General features: G+C 46.4%; 1 protein-coding gene and 1 long non-coding RNA gene across 7 annotated transcripts in view; one reads left to right on the top strand and one right to left on the bottom strand.

Moving 5' to 3' along the window:
* The window catches only part of LOC126986951 (membrane-associated guanylate kinase, WW and PDZ domain-containing protein 1-like), a 71841-nt gene extending 58285 nt beyond the window's left edge, over positions 1 to 13556 (top strand). For 3 of the 5 annotated variants that reach the window (XM_050843493.1, XM_050843490.1, XM_050843495.1), the window contains 13 exons: positions 29 to 907; positions 1410 to 1607; positions 1900 to 2088; positions 3349 to 4783; positions 5100 to 5250; positions 5372 to 5567; positions 5989 to 6108; positions 6559 to 6726; positions 7319 to 7353; positions 8002 to 8085; positions 11611 to 11778; positions 12030 to 12168; positions 12317 to 13556. In XM_050843493.1, coding sequence (XP_050699450.1) covers positions 29 to 907; positions 1410 to 1607; positions 1900 to 2088; positions 3349 to 4783; positions 5100 to 5250; positions 5372 to 5567; positions 5989 to 6108; positions 6559 to 6726; positions 7319 to 7353; positions 8002 to 8085; positions 11611 to 11778; positions 12030 to 12168; positions 12317 to 12696 — 4142 coding nt within the window. In that variant the 3' untranslated portion in view covers positions 12697 to 13556. The remainder of the gene's footprint in view (positions 1 to 28; positions 908 to 1409; positions 1608 to 1899; positions 2089 to 3348; positions 4784 to 5099; positions 5251 to 5371; positions 5568 to 5988; positions 6109 to 6558; positions 6727 to 7318; positions 7354 to 8001; positions 8086 to 11610; positions 11779 to 12029; positions 12169 to 12316) is intronic. The other 2 variants (XM_050843492.1, XM_050843494.1) reach the window with 2 other exon arrangements.
* LOC126986952 (uncharacterized) overlaps positions 6772 to 18284 on the bottom strand; it is a 12518-nt gene continuing 1005 nt past the window's right edge. The window contains exons 2-5 of one of the 2 annotated variants that reach the window (XR_007740077.1): positions 14959 to 15034; positions 11589 to 11758; positions 7664 to 7840; positions 6772 to 7385 (exon numbers count right to left, since the gene is read on the bottom strand). This is a non-coding gene — a long non-coding RNA (uncharacterized LOC126986952). Of the gene's footprint in view, positions 7386 to 7663; positions 7841 to 8091; positions 8296 to 11588; positions 11759 to 14958; positions 15035 to 18284 lie in introns of those variants that run through there. The other variant, XR_007740076.1, reaches the window with a different exon arrangement.

Raw genomic sequence — 18284 nt, 5'->3', positions numbered from 1 at the left:
TAAGAGGGTTGTCTCTGGGTTGTTCTAGGGCTCATGGTGTACCTGCCCTGTTTACCGTGCTTGGCATCTGAGGGGAAAGACTCTAAGCTGCAGGCGCAGGCGCAGCAAGCAAATATTCGGGTCCACAACCGAGTGGAAAGAAGCTCCCTCCCTCGCCCCCGCTCCCTCTCTCCTAATCACAAGCACCCAGATGTTTCCCCAAAGCACTCAAACCTTAGCAAGCAAAATATCATTATATCCAATCCCATGGATCCCATCCATCTGGCCAGTGGCACTCCTTACCGCGCCAACAACCTCTCTCCAACCCCCCCGGCCTCCAAGCCAAACAACCTTGCACTCTCCTCAAACAACCTCTACACAAGCGATCAAAACATTCCTGCCAGTAAGCAAAACAATGTCAACATAAACCAAATATCACTTAGTCAGGGACTCAGGACTCCAGAAGTCAAAAACCCAACCTTCAATCAAACAATTGTACCAAACTTTGCCAAACCTCACTTCCCAAACTACCAAACAATTGCTCCAGCCTCCCTCCACCCACGGGTACCTCAGGCCTCTTCTTCCCCCAGGGGACCAACCCCCACATATGGTCGGTCTTATAGCAGCCCCAGTGGTACCTCCAGTCCTTGGCAGTACAGCCCCAGTCAGACTCTTACCCCTCGAGGCACATGGAACTATACCTCAACACCTTTTTCCACTGGACAACCTCACTTCCCCTCCCCAAGACCCTATTCCCTCACACGCTTCCTGTCCAGCAGCCCCACTGGCCAGGACCTTTACCCCACCATCCACCACCAAAGATCTTATTCAAGCTACCACCCCTACACTGCCCTCACTCCCTCAGACTCCCCTCTCTACCTCCCCTCCGAGGACCCTGTAGTCTCATCAGTCGCCCTGAGGCAGACAGGTATTCCCCCGATAGTGTTGGCCGCCTCATGCTTAGACTAACGAATGTTGCGCTTCATGTGCTGGAGAAGAGAGAAGAACACTAATATAAATGTTTGTTTTGTCCTCCTGTGTTCAAGGTGACCTACCTGGGATGACGGGGCATGCCAGTCACCGCATGTCCCAGCAACCTTGTCTTGAGTCCTTTGACTCTAAATGTTACTAATGGCAATTAACCTACTAATGTCAAGTGCTAAATAACCCTCAATGGGGAGTGGGTCTGCCAGGGCTTAACACACTAACCGATGAAGTGAACCTCACACCCCGAGGCATATTGTATATGTGAAAAATGTTGCTACTTCCTGATGAATGTTCGTTACCAAATTACCATTCCTTGTGGAACATGTGGACTTCCTGACTATGAGTTATGAAGCCAATACTTCAAATGTTCTGTAGCAAATTAGTTAAGGGAAAATAAACAAGGAACTATTAGGAAACCCCTTCATGTTTTCCCCGACCTGCAGATCGATCGAACCCGAGTGTGGTGTTCACCCGCAACCCCGCCGAGCTGCAGGGGGAGTTCATCCGCACCAGCCTCATCAAGTCTTCTCGAGGCCTCGGCTTCACCATCGTGGGCGGCGATGACAACGAGGAGGAATTCCTGCAGATCAAAAGTGTTGTGCCCAACGGCCCGGCCTGGCAGGACGGCAAACTGAGAACTGGTAATGGACGGATTGTCACATGGCAAGGCGTCTTGGTCATGAGCCACTTAAGCATGCGTGAACCCTTTTGAGGCAGCGAGTGTGATGAAACAGATCTACAGTATTATGTACAGCCTAATAACCTAGTCATTTGTTGTCCTCACTTATATTACATTTATATTGGTATGGTTGTTGCCCGTTTTTAGGTAATATAAGTTCTTGGAGTAAATTGTATGATTCGATAATTACTTTGAATGTGTAATTATAATAGATGTAAACCTTTGTCAGTACGCTAAGTAACTCTGTGGTGCAGGTGACGTGCTGGTGTACGTGGCGGACACCTGTGTGCTGGGCTACACACACGCCGACGTGGTGACCATGTTCCAGAACATTGACCCCGGCAGGACGGTGTACCTGGAGGTGTGCCGAGGCTACCCTCTCCCCTTCGACCCCAACGACCCCAACACAGAGATTGTGACCACAGTGGCAGTGACGTCAGCCGGTGAGTTGCCTTCATGGGGAAAATATTGTGTAAAACTAATAATGCTCTTAAAAGAATTTCAGCTGCTGAATTTTACTTTTTCGCCGAGGCCATTTTGACTCTCCACCCGTGCTGTGCCTTATAGAATAACAACATGATATTATTACTATTATATAACCTTACCACTGAGATATGGTGACAAAGAATGCCCCTGTATTCAACTGTGCCTAAAGGGTGACGAGGCTTAAAAGGATGTATAGCAAGAGATTGAGGTTAGGGATCCAGCCAACAACTCTTCTTCAAAGTCATCAAAGTGGATACATTACCTACTTTGATTTCCCACCTGCCTCTGTGGGAAATGATAGGTGAACATTTTGAGATAAAGTGGACTTGAGGCAGGAGTGTCATGTCACCATGGTTGTTCAATATTTATATGGATGGTGTTATGAGAGAATTGAAGGGCAAAGTTGGGGAAGTTGGAGTAAAAATGTACGCTGAGGGAAGGAAGTTGGTGCTGAATTCAGTCTTATTTGCTGATTTATGTGTAAGCATGGTGGTACAGGAGAGACAAGAGAAAGGGCATTGCAAGGAAGAAGGGTGGTAGGGTCTTTGGGATGTATCATGAATGGCAGAAGTGTGAGCATGGAGGTAAAGAGGGAGTTGAGAAATACAGTAATGTACCAACCCTCACATATGCAAGTGAAACGTGGGCCTGGAATGAAAGGCAGAGTAGAGTGCAGGCAGCAGAAATGAGTTATTTGAGGAGTGGTTGTGGTGTGAGTAGAATGGATGGAATGAGTAATGAAAATGTGTATGAGCGTTTTGGAATGTGTCACGGGGGTGAAAGGAAGAAGTGTGGACTGGTGGAAGAAGTGAAGCGACAGACTTTAAAGTGGTTTGGCCACATGGAGCGAATGGAGGAGAGTAAGATGACCAGGAGGGTGTATGTGAGTGAGATAGAGGGAGGGAATGTTAGAGGACGACCTCCAGTGAAATGGAGAGATAGGGTGCAGGAGTATGTCAGGGAGAGGGGTGAAAGATCCTTGAGAAACTTTGAGCAGGCAAGGAGGGAGTGTCTGGATAGAGAGAGATGGAAACTCTTCTGCCGTGGCCATCCCCTGGTGGAAGCTCCTAGGAGCAGGTACCAAAGATGAATGAATGAATGAATGTATGGTTTAAGGCAGGGGTGTCTTGTCTTGTCCATTTTCAATGTTGATAAGTTAATCCTGTCAGTGTTCCTGTGACTAATGCAAGCTTGTGCTGGTGGTGTCCCTCTGGCAGATGCACGCTCCTCTAAGTCAGTGTTTGGTGAGGGCTACGAGCGGTCCAGGAACAATTCAAGTGAGAGTATGAACACTGCCAAGTCCATGCCGGACTTGAGCAACCCTGAGCGTGTGCAACAGGTGCCGAGGCCTGGCAGTGCTGACCTCCTGAGTTCAGAAAACTTTGATAACACCCCAGACATTCTAGACTTCTACCCATCAGGCATGAGCAAGCCAGAGTACTTGACTATACCCATTGTGAAGGGTTCCAATGGGTTTGGGTTTACCATAACTGACAGTGTGTACGGACAGAAAGTGAAGAAAATACTCGATCGTGGAAGGTGCAAAAATTTGATAGAGGGTGACATTTTGGTGGACATAAATAATATTAATGTGAAGGGAATGAGCCACACGGAGGTGGTGCAGGTGCTGAAGGAGTGTGCGCAGGGGCAGGAGGCCGTGGTGATGGTGCAGCGTGGTGGCCTCGCCTCCCCCTCCAAAGCCAGGCTACGCAAGGACCAGTCCACCAGCCCCAAGAAGGCGGGAGTAGCCACAGGTCTCTTCAGGAGCAAAACCCCAACAGCAGACATGTACAGCTCACAGCCCAAGGAGGTGATCCCCAACCGGCCCAAGACCCCGCTGGTGGACACCCGCAACCGCCCCAAGACACCCAACGTGATGGCCGTGATGGACACCTCCGGGGCCGGGGACGCAGCACGCCAGGGAGAGGGTGGTGTTGAGTACCGGCCGCCCTACACACCCACATCCACCCACGCACCATATCCCGGGGCCTTCTCTTACACTGGAGGTCAGGTGGATTCTCAGTACGACACAAAGGTTAACAACATGACCGTCCAGATGGGTCAGGTCAGCTTGGAGCAGAACAGCTACGAGAACTACCTGGGCAGTGAGTCCCAAGGCTATCGCCCAGATGGTGCGCTGCTGCAGCAGAACAGCTACGGTTACCACCACGACCCCTACCCCCCAGACCCTTACTACCAGCAGCAACAACAACAACAGCAGCAGCAGCAGCAGCAGCAGCAGCAACAGCAGCAAAACCCCGAGGAATCCGAAATGAAACGCAGCCATGCCAAGACTCCCACCAAGGAGTACAACAGCCCCGGCTACCCCGGCCACTACCCTTACTACACCGACAACACCACCAACACCAACCACCACCACCACAACAACAACAACAACCACCACCACAACACCAGCATGGAGCATAACTCTGGCTATGGCTACATGCACTACCCCAAGGACACTTACGACCTGCCCCGCCAGGACTCCGGCTACAGCTCCCAGGCCCAGGTGCCCCCCGCCAGGAACCCCTACCCGCCCTACTACGGCCACAACAACTCTGCCGGCTACAACAACCAGGTGGACAGTCTGGGCAGGCGGAAGGAGTCAACCAGCTTTGAGTATGAGCACCCGGCCCCGGTCAGCATGCCCAGGTGAGTGCTGGCCACTCCTGCCTGCATTGTTCTCATGGCAGCACAACACCCAGTCAGTGTAACATAATGATCTTTACTAAAATCTGGGCCTCAAACATACCTCTTAATAAGATTTAATGATTGTACTATTACAATATAAAACATCACTTAAAATTACTCTTACTTTATTATATTGACATTTACTCATCTGAAACCATAACACATTTCAAATTACCTTCTTGTGAAATCAGGCACATTGTTTATGGATTATGTGGACGATGTCATTAGTGACTCGCTGAAGAAGATGCCGCTGTTCATGTTGGTGACCACCCCACAGGTTCCCTGACGGCCGCTACAGTGTCAACCCGCGGCTGCCAACCTCAGGCTCTAACGGCAACTTGGGCTTCACGGAGTTCACGGTGACCCTGAAGAGGCAGGAGACAGGCTTTGGCTTCAGGATAGTTGGAGGCACTGAGGAAGGCTCACAGGTAGGTCTACAACATTCTTGATAATCTTAATAAATACAGTAATTTATGATTTTTTGAAGAGGAAAATTGTATGTATGATCAGGAGTCCCCGGCATCATTCTCAAAGCCTTGTGTCCTGCAGGTGTCCATCGGTCACATTGTGCCCGGCGGTGCGGCCGACCAGGAGGGAAGCGTGACCACCGGGGACGAGATCATCGGGGTGGACGGGGAGATGGTGCTTGGCTCAAGCCACCGCCACGTGGTGGACCTCATGGCTGCTGCCGCCGCTCAGGGACGCGTCACCCTCACGCTGCGGCGCCGCACCCTCAGCCCCACCGGTGAGTGAATCAAAGTTCAGAGGCCGGATGATGCTGTGAGAAATGGCTCCCAAAAATCACCATATTGGGGTTGAAGCAAGAAGAGATTGTGCATCACATTCACTGCTCTTGTTGTATAAAAATGAAGCAAAACTTTTTATGATTATAGTTTTTGGTTCATTATATATTGTGATATTTATGATTATAGTTTTTGGTTCATTATATATTGTGATAAGTTTTTGTAATAATTCAAGTGGTATGTATAGAATAAAGCAGCAAGTGTTCTGTGGTAACCTTCCCATCACCTGCTCCCTGAACACTACGGGCATGTTTCAAACTCATAACATAGTAAACATAACATACTCAATTTCTTTATAGTAAATTGTTAATGTACTACCATAGGATGTATTTTGCAGCACTGTTATTTAATTTCTTCTTCCAGAGCTGCACAATCGCTCACTGGAGATGCAGTTTCCTTATGACATCACAGTCACCAGGAGGGAGAATGAAGGCTTTGGATTTGTCATCATTTCTTCAGTCACCAAGTCTGGCTCTACAATAGGTCTGTCACTGCAAAGTTTCCTTGAACGGCTACCAAAAGTTCTACTTGGATAAAATCAACCATGTTAATAATCCATTGCTTGGCTTCGTAAGGTCACATTTTCCGCAGTAAACATTTTGTGTGCTACAAGGTCTGTGTTTTCTCACTTAAACTTTTAAGTAGAGCTCAAAATGCTGTCAGTTGTGTACTTTAATCAATTTAGTCAGCAATAAGTACATTGATAACATACAACAAGTCCTTGTCATTGGCAGTTTCACAATTTATGATCCTAGACTGTCCCAAGATATTAATATGGTTCGTACAGAAAGGAAATTTTCTCTTAGTGCTGTGATGTTTATTTACAAACTTAAACATTTCTAAAACTTATAGCTTGTAGCTCAGTGTCATATTTCCTGAGTTGGAGAAATTCTTGTGTTGGAATGGTTGGTGATCAGTCTCCCCCCTCCACAGGCCGCATCATTGAAGGCAGTCCAGCCGAGCGGTGTGGGAGACTCAATGTTGGCGACCGCATCCTCGCCGTCAACGGGGTGGACATCAAGACTCTCCACCACGGTCACATTGTCAACCTCATCAAGGAGTCCGGCTACTCTGTCACCCTCACCATTGGGCCGCCAAGGGGTTAGTTGCAGCTTCTGGGTTGTAGCCACACACTCAACTGCAGTAGTCATGATGTTCAAATTTCAAAAGTTAGAAGCTTCTGACTTTTCCACACACTGTTGCATGTATTTGAGATATTTGCTGTGGTTTTAAAATGCCTTGCAGGTACATTGAAATTAACTAGATAATGAGCAAAAAAATCTATGTTGTGTACCTGTTTTCAGTTATATCATTTTGAACAAAAAAATGTGATAATTTATATAAATTTAAAACCAGGTGAAAGCAGGGGTCAGGTGGCTCTGGGGGTACAGCTCTTGTCTCGTGACCTAAAGGCTGTGAGAGTTTTGTCCAGGGTCACGGCAGCTTCTTGATGAGAGAAGCGACCCTCTCGTGCAACCCTGGAAGAACTGTGTGGTCATTGACACCTAGTTTGGGGGATTTTTAACCACCTTTTCAATCTGACATAAACATTTTTGAGCTCTAGCAATGGTTTACTGACATGTACTGAAGTAGGAAGAAAAGATAAAATCAATTCATCAGACTCTAGTAAGGAGGGCAGCGTGTCCTGAGGTGGTTTACTCAGCCTGTGAATGATTCCTTTCTCCCTCCACAGACGACGCCTCCAGCACCACCTCCAACTCGCAGCGGGTGAGTGGCGCGGGGCATGAGTTGCATGGCCTCTGGGTGTTTGGAGTGATGGTGTATTGGTTTTGATTTTTCAACTAACATGCTTGAGTATTTATATTTGATCTTTGTGTGAACTTCTTTTTTGACCGTGACAAAGGTGCAAGTATTAATAACATGAGTATATCCACATACAGGAGCTGTGCATGACCAAAAAATTCTTTCCTAGTCTGGCTACTGAAACTAGGAAACTAGTAGAAATAACCATCCTAAAATGCAACTTTTCCTAATAAAAGACTGAACATGACAAGCAACTTTCTGGCAGCGTATATACCTTTTCCTTACTCAACTGAACTCAGACATCTTGCTGCACCTCAGTGTGCCCAAGATAATTGCAGCAATACTCAATAACTCCCCTCCCTCACACCAGACACATCATGAGACTGTCAGGCACAGTGAAGTCTTGCCCTTTGTTGCATGTGTGGGGAGCTCACTGATCTTGTTCTGTTCTCTGTAGGGTGTAATTACAATGCTTAAAATACATGACTGCCAAAGACAAGACAAGGAGACAGCATACCACACTGACTAGCGACCAGGCTCCATGTTGGGCGAAAGAACTGACATGCTGTGTCAGTGACTCATGACTTAGTTTGACTGATTCTTTCCTCACAGAGCTCTCAGGGGTCCATGATACTGGCTCAGGCCACGCCAGTCTCGGCCCCTCAAGCCTCTGGCCCGCCAGCTTACTCCTCCAAGGTGGGTCACACCTGTGTCCTCCAGTCACACTCCCTTAGGCTCTCATCCATCCCCTGGGCACCCTTCACATCCCCATGTTCATGGTCCTCCCTCATCTCCTTTCTGGTGCCTGGGTTCAATCTCAGCTACTGTTGGTGTCAGGTTAAGGTGCCCCAGTCCCTGGATTGTGGTGGTGGCAGCGGCACCCAGCTTGGCAGTCCCAACATCAACCTGCTTGCAACAGAAAGATCAGTTGAGGCCTTGCCATAGAGTTATCTTGTCCAGATGAAGTTCATGATGCAGCTTTGTGCTGCCTGAGTCAGCCCTCTTGTCACAACAAAAAAAATCAGGCAATTCAGTTGCCAATACTGGAAAAATTGTCATGGCACTTTTTGAAGCCTTTCTTGATTTTTTTACGCCCCAGCGTGTAGTGGAAGGTGTGTTGGTCATGCCAGTCACTGTTCCTCCTTCATAACCAGAGACTTATTTTCCTGGCCATGTATCACAAGGTTATACTGCTAAGTTAGATCATAAAGCTGTTGTGTACAGGTTACTAACCTGACCCACAAGTGAAATTTTGGCCAAGAATGAAGTGCAAAGCAAGTCAACAACAAATTGCACCGTTGTTACAACAATCAAGAGTTTCCATGAGGTTTTTGGTAAACAAAATAGAAGTGTGCTGTTATACAGCCTTATATTAACATAAGGCTGATGAATTGCAATAATCTTGGGTGACCTGTGAAGAACTGTTTGGATGCTAAGCAACCCAAACAAGATGCATAACAATTTGGACATTTGTATCACTCGTAACCCATCTGTGGGATCAGAACCGTGTGTCTCTACAGCTTTATGCAGCAAGTTGCTGCTGTTTGTCACCAGTGTAATGCATCATAATAAAAAATTCTGATGGCATCCCTGCAAACAGCCAAAACCACAATTGCAGAACTTGAGGGGCAAAAAGTGTTTTGCATGTAACCACTGGGCATTTGGTGGAGGGGTGACCACACAGTAAGGTGCAGGTCACACGGGACCGCCTCAGGTGGTACACACAGACTGTGCAAGTTGATGTCAGCACATGCCGAGATAAAACCTCACATCACAGGGACCAAGGGATGTGCATTACTAGTGGGCATTAGTGGTTGCTAGTGGTTAGGAGCATGATGCCATACATGGTGAGCACCTCCTCCCTCGCCAGGAGCTTAGTAATGGCAGGGAGTGGGTGGAGGCACCTTGGTACTTATGGAAAGCAGCTTAATAGTTTATGAAGCTAATATTCAAGCAGCCCTGTACTGGACACAGAATAGGACAACTGTGATGCACCAGTGTAGAATTTCGTGAGTCTTTCAAGTGTTCCTCGTCAGGGACACGGTGATTCATATTGTGATGAAAATAGAATCCATACTAGCTAATAGGCATTTGTTGTGTTTGGATTGACCGTATTGGCTATGCACGCAGCGCCACACTCGGCCACCCGGGGAACCGTCCAGGAGGTGCTTGCCCCGGTGATTTTTTTTTTTTTTTTTTTTTTTTTTTTTTTTTTTTTCCTCCTGTTTTGAGAGTTCAAAATACAAGATATTGTTTTGAGCCAAATGTCCAAATGTGCTTCCTGCTGGTTGTGAAAAATCTATATTACCCTTTACTCTTAGGGTTTAAGGTTTGCATTTTGATTTATGGTAAACATGATCACCAAGTGGTGAATGTATGTGGCCTGAACACCAGGAGTCTAGTCCAGGAGGCAACACGAGATGTTATGTCTCCTGAGTATTTCACTCATTTTGCTTTATACCATCTGTAGTATAATTTATATTGATTTCTGAAAATGTGATTATTTTAATTTCTGGTCATAAAATAAGTGCTTCATGTACACAATGTTGTGATAAGCAACACCAAAACTGTACTAAGTCAGTTAACAAAGGGTAAAGCATCTCCATTGGCACGGAGATGCATGCACAGGGCCTCAGGCGATGAAGAGGCGAACTGATAGCCAATACGGTCTGTTGGCTGTAGATGAATTTTTACATTCACCTTGTGGGTCCTTGAGGTCCTTCCATCACATGTTAAGGCTACTCAGTCCCCTCCTGAAATATCACTCACGGTGCACAGCCAAGACCACCCCCTGCCCCACCCCTGGATGTGACTGTGTCCTGCCAGCAACAGTAGGTGGTGTGTGAGGAGTGGATTGGCAGAGGTGGACCACTGACTACTATATAGTAACTTGCCTGGCTTTGCTTCCCGCTGGTGAAGGTTTCTTTTGCTTCTGTGTAGTTTGGTTCTCACAAGTTCAAGTAATTATTTGATGTATGAATTTAGATTTTCTGAATGATTTTATCTGACTAGAAGAGTTTTTCAGTATCTTCCTTACAAACTTGTGTACACTAAAATCCACCTAATATTATTTGCACTATGATTTATTTATCCACTTATGATCTGATTTAAAAAAATTTAAATCACCAATTTTGTTCCTTTAGATAAGCATTTAGTAACAGCTATGTTTTGTTAGTCAGAGGATTAATAGTGTGAAAATCAGCACATTTCTTTGCACGGCTGCAGAATCTCTGTAAAATTTTGACGAACTTGTGTTTTGTATCCTGTCCTGGAATATCCCGGGCAGCCCTGCATCAGCCAGGGAGGGCACGACACTCAAGGCTGCATTTACAACTAACAAATTTCGTTAAATCCATTCACGTCATTTTGACTATAAATTAATTAAAGGCGGCATTGTTTTTTTATGGCCACAAACAAACTATTCACACCAGGAGAATCACATCATTGTCAGGCTGACGATGTGGCCTCTGGTGTGATCAGTCTGTGGTGGAGTCCATACAGTATAATGACCTCATGCATGGAATGTGAGGGACAGGCACTGCAAGATGTGGTGAATGATGGGGAGGTACATTTTTACTAGGCCAGTCGGTTAACTCTGGACGTCACCCGTGCATGAAATAGTGAAACAAGAGGACAAACTTTTAATGATCTAATAACACTGCATTATTAGTGCACCCCACAAGCCAGCCCCAGAGTTGGCAGCACTGTGGCATTCAGGCAGGCACTTTGTTGAGCAGGATGGCAGTGGTGAGGAGACAGCTTAATAACTTAACTACTTTTGCTGACCAGTAAAAATCTACATTATCAACTTGTTCACGGAGCTGCTCAGTAATTAGCTACATGACAGTGACCTTACTCGCTGACCACAGAGCTGGGTTCTATAATGCTACTGATGCAATTAACTATTCAATGCTGAAGGAACAAAACACAAGTTGGTCAAAACACAGTAATGTGCTGCTCTTTAAAACAATCCTGTGAATTAGATGGACTTACTTGATCAGGTGTTTTCAGATTGCAGAACTTTTGGTACCTACCGTGCAAACTAGCCAGCTTATTCCTCAATTTCTTTTGCAAACAAAATGCCTTTTACAGTTACAGACAGCTTAGCAAACACATATGAAACTGATGATGTGTTTTCAACAGTGTCATAGGTACTGCAATTTTCTTAACAATGTTTTTCATCATGAACTTTCTCTCACCTTTGTGTTGGCGGTGGTTCAGGCTGAGAGTGAGCCCGGCGATGACGGGGAGTACTACAGCGTGGAGCTGCAGCGCGGCACGCGAGGCTTCGGCTTCAGCATCCGGGGCGGCCGTGAGTTCCACAACATGCCGCTCTTCGTCCTCAGGATTGCAGAAAGTGGGCCGGCCGCTGAAGATGGAAAGCTTAAGGTAATACTGACCCCATTAGGATAATATTAACTTACTGTAGTGCAGTGTTTATCCCCCCTAGATGCCAAGCCATGTGCACAGATTCAATCCCACCCCTCGCCAGTGTGAACCCAGCTGTTGCACTTTCTCCATGTCCTGGGTTTTTACCCACCACAAATTCAAGGGCCAATTGGATGCACAGAGGTAGTCATGGTGATGTATTTCTGAGTCTTCTAATATGATCTGGTGCTACAAGCCACTTTGTCTTCCAGGTTGGAGATCAGCTGATGGAAATCAATGGGAGGTCAACCAAGGACATGACTCATGCTGATGCCATTGAGCTGATCAAGCAGTGTGGGAGCAGCGTCGCCCTCTTGGTGAAGCGCGGCGGCAAGCTGCCGCAGCACCTTGGTGAGCACCAGCCTTTGATGTTTATGCCTGGGTTTAAAAAATTCATGGCCAAGATTTCAAAATTCCTAAATGTAAAGGTCCTGTTTGAAGGTAGGCCCTGAATGGTGATGCATACCACGTGTCTAAGGTTTGTTTATTACATTTTCAGATACGATGAATCCCAACAACCTGGGATCCCCAGTGGGCCCGCCGCCTCCAGGAACCAACATCAGATCAACGGCAACATTGCCGCCACCCTCCCCCGGATCCATGGTTCCCCCCTACCCACCTCAAACCCTCTCTGGGCCTCCAGGTCCTCCCTATTACTCCCATGGAGGGTACAATGCCTTGCCCACCTCATCCAGTGGGTACCCTCCTGTGTACCCCCATAACGGGGCAGTGAGGGGGCCCCAGCCCCTCCACTCCTCCCCTGCCACACAGTACCCCCCTCCGCTCACCCCCAATGGTCCACTAAGTCAGTCTTCCCCCAGAGTGATGGCCAGCGATAGCTATTACTGGAACCGTGTCCCAGACCACAGGCCAGCGTAAAGTTGATGCAATAATGAGAGCGGTGGATCAAAGACATCCATTAGAGAAACCAATGTGATCAGGCAGTGATAGTCACAAAAAACACTTGTGTAGTAAGGTTAAGTGTGGGGCTGAAGGTCCAGTGGGAGGCAGCGTGGACCACCACCCTGTGCTCAGTGCCTCCAGTGTTGGTAGGGGACCATTACCCTCATGGCTACACCTCTATAATGATGGCTGTTTTATGTGATCTCCTCATCCATAATCCCTTACTGTGTTGCCTAATTGAAGTTTTCTTGGGAAAATTTCTTAAATTAGGTGATAATTTTGTAACCTGACTTAATTTTATGCTAATGTAGCTGTGTTAACTGAATTTGGTCCTTTTACTCAACAGGATCATGACCAAAGTGACCTTATATACAAGACTAGGACCCGTGCTCAATGCATTTTTATGTCGATATTTATAGTGTTGAACTCAAATTTTCATATGTTTTACATAAAGATCATACGTCTGGATGTTGGTGGCCCTTTGCCATTTTAATGCATGTGTACATAGTAGTAGTTGACAGTGCTTAGTATCACATGAAGCAGTCTGTGCAGGGTTACAGTCTTGCTGTATAAAGATGTAAATGGCAGGTCTCACTACCAACGTAAAATAGGTAAACTGTAAGTACATTGTATACATGTTGTGTTCATAGCTTGTCAGACACTGCCTTTTATCAAAACCCTACAAATGCCTTCATATGAAATGTAAGTATTTGGACAATTATAAGACTATTGTATGTACTCTAAAAAGTTATATTATGTTTACTATCAGGGTTATCATGTTTCGTGTTGAGTCCTGTGTATTATATACCTTGTTAATAATATTCATGACAAAAATATTCTGCCTCTCGATCATTTACCCTTTGGACATTTTTTTATCCACTGCATATGAGGCGGACGATGGCAAAGGAAAAACAGAAAACGGCCCCAAGCTGAGCAAATACAAAGAGGCACCAAAGACAAGGATTTCACAGACAGATCAAGTTGGTTCTGCCAATTTAACACAGAAGCAGCGGGGATCACGTTTCTTAATGGTCCCTCTAAGCGAGAAAAATGAGAAAAAATCACCCCTCACACAAACCATTTCATAATATATATCAAACCATTTGTGATCAGTTTATGTATCATCTATTTTGGGGGGGTTAAAATCATTGCACAAATTTGGCCCGTCGCTGCTACACGGTTAAGCCACAAATTTGGAGGAGGTTTGAGCATTTCCAGGGGTAGTTATATAAGCCTGATGGTAGGTAGGAAGAAAAAGGTTGATGTTTGGGGGAACTGCAAGGTCCTATGGGTATGTTTGGGGGAACTGCAAGGTCCTATGGGTATGTTTGGGGGAACTGCAAGGTCCTATGGGTATATTCCGACACATATCGGCGCCCAGACTCACATACTGGACAAGGCTTTCATAGGAGTTTTGAGCATTTCCAGGGGTAGTTTCATGATCCTATAGTCCAACCATTTCAAATAGTTCGTTTCGGCAATGGATTTCGTGGGTCCTTCCCTTCCCACAGCCCAAAGACCTATATTGTCCTCTCGTGTGTTACCCATAGCTAACATGTGAGAGGAAGGAACAGGTGTTGGGACTGTGTGGCGGAGCAGAGGGGAGGAAAAGACCCAAGGAATCGAACGCCCAAACGGACTTTTTGAAATGGTTTGGCAGTGAGTAGCGGGCTTTTTTTTTCACATATGTTACCTTTTTGTGATCGGATTATGTATCATCTATTTTGGGGGGTTTATATCATGGCACAAATTTGGCCCGTCGCTTCTACATGGTAAAGACACAAATTTGGTCCATCGCTTCTACATGGTAAAGCCACAAATTTGGCCCGTCGCTTCTACATGGTAAAGCCACAAATTTGGCTTCTACATGGTAAAGCCACAAATTTGGCCCATCGCTGCTACATGGTAAAGCCACAAATTTGGCCCGTCGCTGCTACATGGTAAAGCCACAAATTTGGCCCGTCGCTGCTACATGGTAAAGCCACAAATTTGGCCCATCGCTTCTACATGGTAAAGCCACAAATTTGGCCCATCGCTTCTACATGGTAAAGCCACAAATTTGGCCCGTCGCTGCTACATGGTAAAGCCACAAATTTGGCCCATCGCTTCTACATGGTAAAGCCACAAATTTGGCCCGTCGCTTCTACATGGTAAAGCCACAAATTTGGCCCGTCGCTGCTACCGGGTTAATGTGGTGAGTGACCATGAAGCAACTAATTCACTGGCAGTAACACGTACCTTTCCTCCATTATAAGGCGATGAATCTGACTCAAACATCTGATGTGGTGAGGGTGCCGTGTGTGTGTGTCAGCATCTGGAACACAAGTGCCAGATTAGTTGCCACTGAGGAGAATGTTAAGTTTGTGAAAAAGGTGTATTGCTCAAATAGGAGGGCAGGGAAGGGAAGAGGCCAGAAAGACCACTGCTAAGGTAAATTACTTGTTAATATCACTTATTAATGCGTTAGAGAGCATAAGGAGGCTGTAAGAGGTTACTCGGCTGACGCTCGGTAGCCCCTATTTCTTAATTAAATTTGAATTCAAGTCCATTGCTGTGAGTTCTTTCATGCTACTTTACTACCAAAACTAAATTAATGTTACTGAAAATCTTCATTCCTTTACAAACTAATTATGAGTTCAATGACAACCTTCACCTTCCCAGAGAATCCTACAGCCATTTAAGTCTATCCTTGCATAGATACTCTGAACAGATTCTAACCTGCTGAAATCCATTCCATAACAAGACCAAAAATGAATATGACCTCCAGCCTGCCTAATGAGCCCTGAAGAAGCTACACTCTACCTCCCTCTCAGGTGAGCACTATCTATCCTAAGAGCAGCCTCTTCTAAGACATGATGGGCAGAGGGCTCATTGTACCGAGTACTTTGAGCTGTTGTACATGGCAAGCCCTCCACGCAGGGAGCTCCCACCTGCTGGGTTACAATAGTGGATGCTGATGCACCCAGTGATGAAAGCTCACCTTCTCTTGATGAGGTCAGAGAGGCTGTGGCAAGGTTACAGGGTGGAAAGGCAGCTAGTGTTCGTTATATTAGTGCAGAGATACTCAAAGCTGGAGGTAAGGCCATCCATGATCCGTTGGTTCCTTACAGTCTTGACTGCCATAAGGCAATCTGGTGCCATTCCTCCTGACCGAAGAAGGTTGGTCATCCCAGTCAAGACTGCAATAACTACAAGTTGCCAAGGCCTGAGCACTCCATGATCGTAGTATGTCAACAACCGACTGTATCCTAGCGCTTCACACACTAGTGGAATTGTAGTGTGGCGACTGGGCCTGATAAGGGAGCCTCCCATAACCCACTTGGCGAGTGGGGAACTCTTTGGCCGCCTCGGTAAGGAGTGGCTCTCCTGTCACGCTGGTCGCGGGTTCAATCCCAGGAAGCCGGCGAATACTCTCTCCTTGTCTTGATTAATTTCTCATGTGTTTTGATACACGCAGAGGATGTGTAGGGATTACTGAGTAGTAGACAAGAAGGAAATCAAATCTCGGGGCATAACAGAATGCCAACGCGAGTTTCAACGGGATGTTTGCAGCCTATGTTGATCTCAAGAAGGCATTTGATTCAGTGCATCAGGAGTCACTCTGGGATCTCCTGCAACTCCATGGGATTACATTAAGGACCACTGGTCTATTGACTGGCCTGTATTCTGGGAATGAGAGTGCTGAAAAGTTTGCGTGTGTGTGGGGGGCTTGTCCAGCTCCTTCCTTGTGAACACAAGTGAGGTAGGGCTGTGTCCTTGCCCTATCACTGTTCAACACTAGTTTGAAATGGATAGCAGGCAGAGTTGAGGATCAGTCATCGTGGAGCATATGTTAGCAATACCAGGGTCACTGATCTTGTTTTTGCTGATGATGCAGTCATCCTTATGGAGTCGCTGGAAGTTCTGGTGATTGCTCTTGAGGCACTGCATGAGGAGGTGAAACCCTTGGGACTCCAGGTCTCCTGGGTCAAGACCAAGGTACAGGAGTTTTGAGGTTTTCTATATGAAACAGTAGGACCTGTTCATGCATGTGGCAAGGATACATATCTTTAAAAAAATTTCACACACTTTGGTAGCATAGTGCAGAACAATGGTGGGTCTTGCCAAGAAGTATTATTAAGGCAGGTTGGCTTTGCCCATGGTGTTATTGACTCTCTCGGAATGAGTACAGTATATGGTTTTGTCAATACCCGTGTAAAAAACAAAGTTACAGATCTTCAAGTCACTGGTGTGCCTTGTCATACTCTATGGCTGTGGGACATGGACACTGAACAGTGACTCATGTGACAGATTGATGCCTTTGGTAATGTGCCTTCACAGAATCATTGACTGATTGATATCGATCCACGCTGGCGTTCACTAAGGAAGGTTGGCTATGGCAGAGGTGTCTTCATTTACTCCAATCCATTCACTTCAACTTTTTCACCCTTTTATTCCCTCTCTTCTATGTATTCTAGTTCTCTGCTCCTTACGATAAGAAGCCCTGGTTCATTCACTCTTGTTCCCATGTCATCAAAGAGAGATTTATAAATGAGATCCAGGCCAGCCTATCCCCCCCCCCCCCCCCCCAACACACACACACACACACACACACACACATACAGTCATACACACAACACCGGAAACCAGAGAAAATATTCAGAGCTGCCTCGGTGAAAACAGGCAATATTCCTCCCCTCCCCGCCCCGCCCCGCCCCGAGTACACAGACCAGTCATTTGCATCGCGTGTAAGTGGCTGTCGATGGTATCACCAGCACGGCAGCCCCAGACACCTTCATTACCTCCGTAATTAAAGGCTACAACGTCTCGTTAATAAATTGATGAGTAAAAGTATATAAATAATTACTTTCATAATTGTTTAAAAGCTGCGATACTTCCCCTTTAATTAGTGCTTTATTATATTACTACGACCCATTAATGACCCAAATGTGAAGGAAAGAAAACTCATAAGTAAAACCTTCGCCACTGCTTTTAAGTGTCACGATATTTGCATGCGTCGGGTAAGGAGTTGAAAATAGACGAGAAAAGCAAAACTCCACCATGCGTGTCCCCGTGTCAGCCACCTCAGCGTCGCGACAGGCGGTGGAGATGACTTTCCAGGCCGCCAGACACCTCCCTTCCCCTCCCCTTCCCTCCCGCGTGCACTAATACTGAGGGCGTCACTTTGCTCACGCGTCTGTCAAGGTGAGTCTGGTGTCTTCCTTTCTGCTCTCTCTCCTACGCACCGCCTACCGTCACCAACACAAAAAAAGCACTTTCTTCCTCCTTTTCCTTCCCCAGCCATCCCATTCACCACCGTAAACTCCATCTTCCTTCCTTCCTGCTTGTCACGTCCCTCCACTACCTCCACCACCACGATTCCAACTCCTCTTACTCTTCTTCCTCCTCCACTTCACATCGAAACACCTTCTTCCTCCTCCTCTTCCTTCCCCAGCCATCCCATGTACCACAATAAACTCCATCTTCCTTCCTTCCTGCTTGTCACGTCCCTCCACTACCTCCACCACTACGATTCCAACTCCTCTTACTCTTCTTCCTCCTCCACTTCACATCCACCTCCATTA

The sequence above is a fragment of the Eriocheir sinensis genome, chromosome 63 (genome assembly GCF_024679095.1).
Source record: "Eriocheir sinensis breed Jianghai 21 chromosome 63, ASM2467909v1, whole genome shotgun sequence".
Lineage (NCBI taxonomy): Eukaryota > Metazoa > Arthropoda > Malacostraca > Decapoda > Varunidae > Eriocheir > Eriocheir sinensis.
The sequence above is the reverse complement of the archived record's forward strand: the minus strand, read 5'-3'. Positions and strand labels throughout refer to the sequence as shown.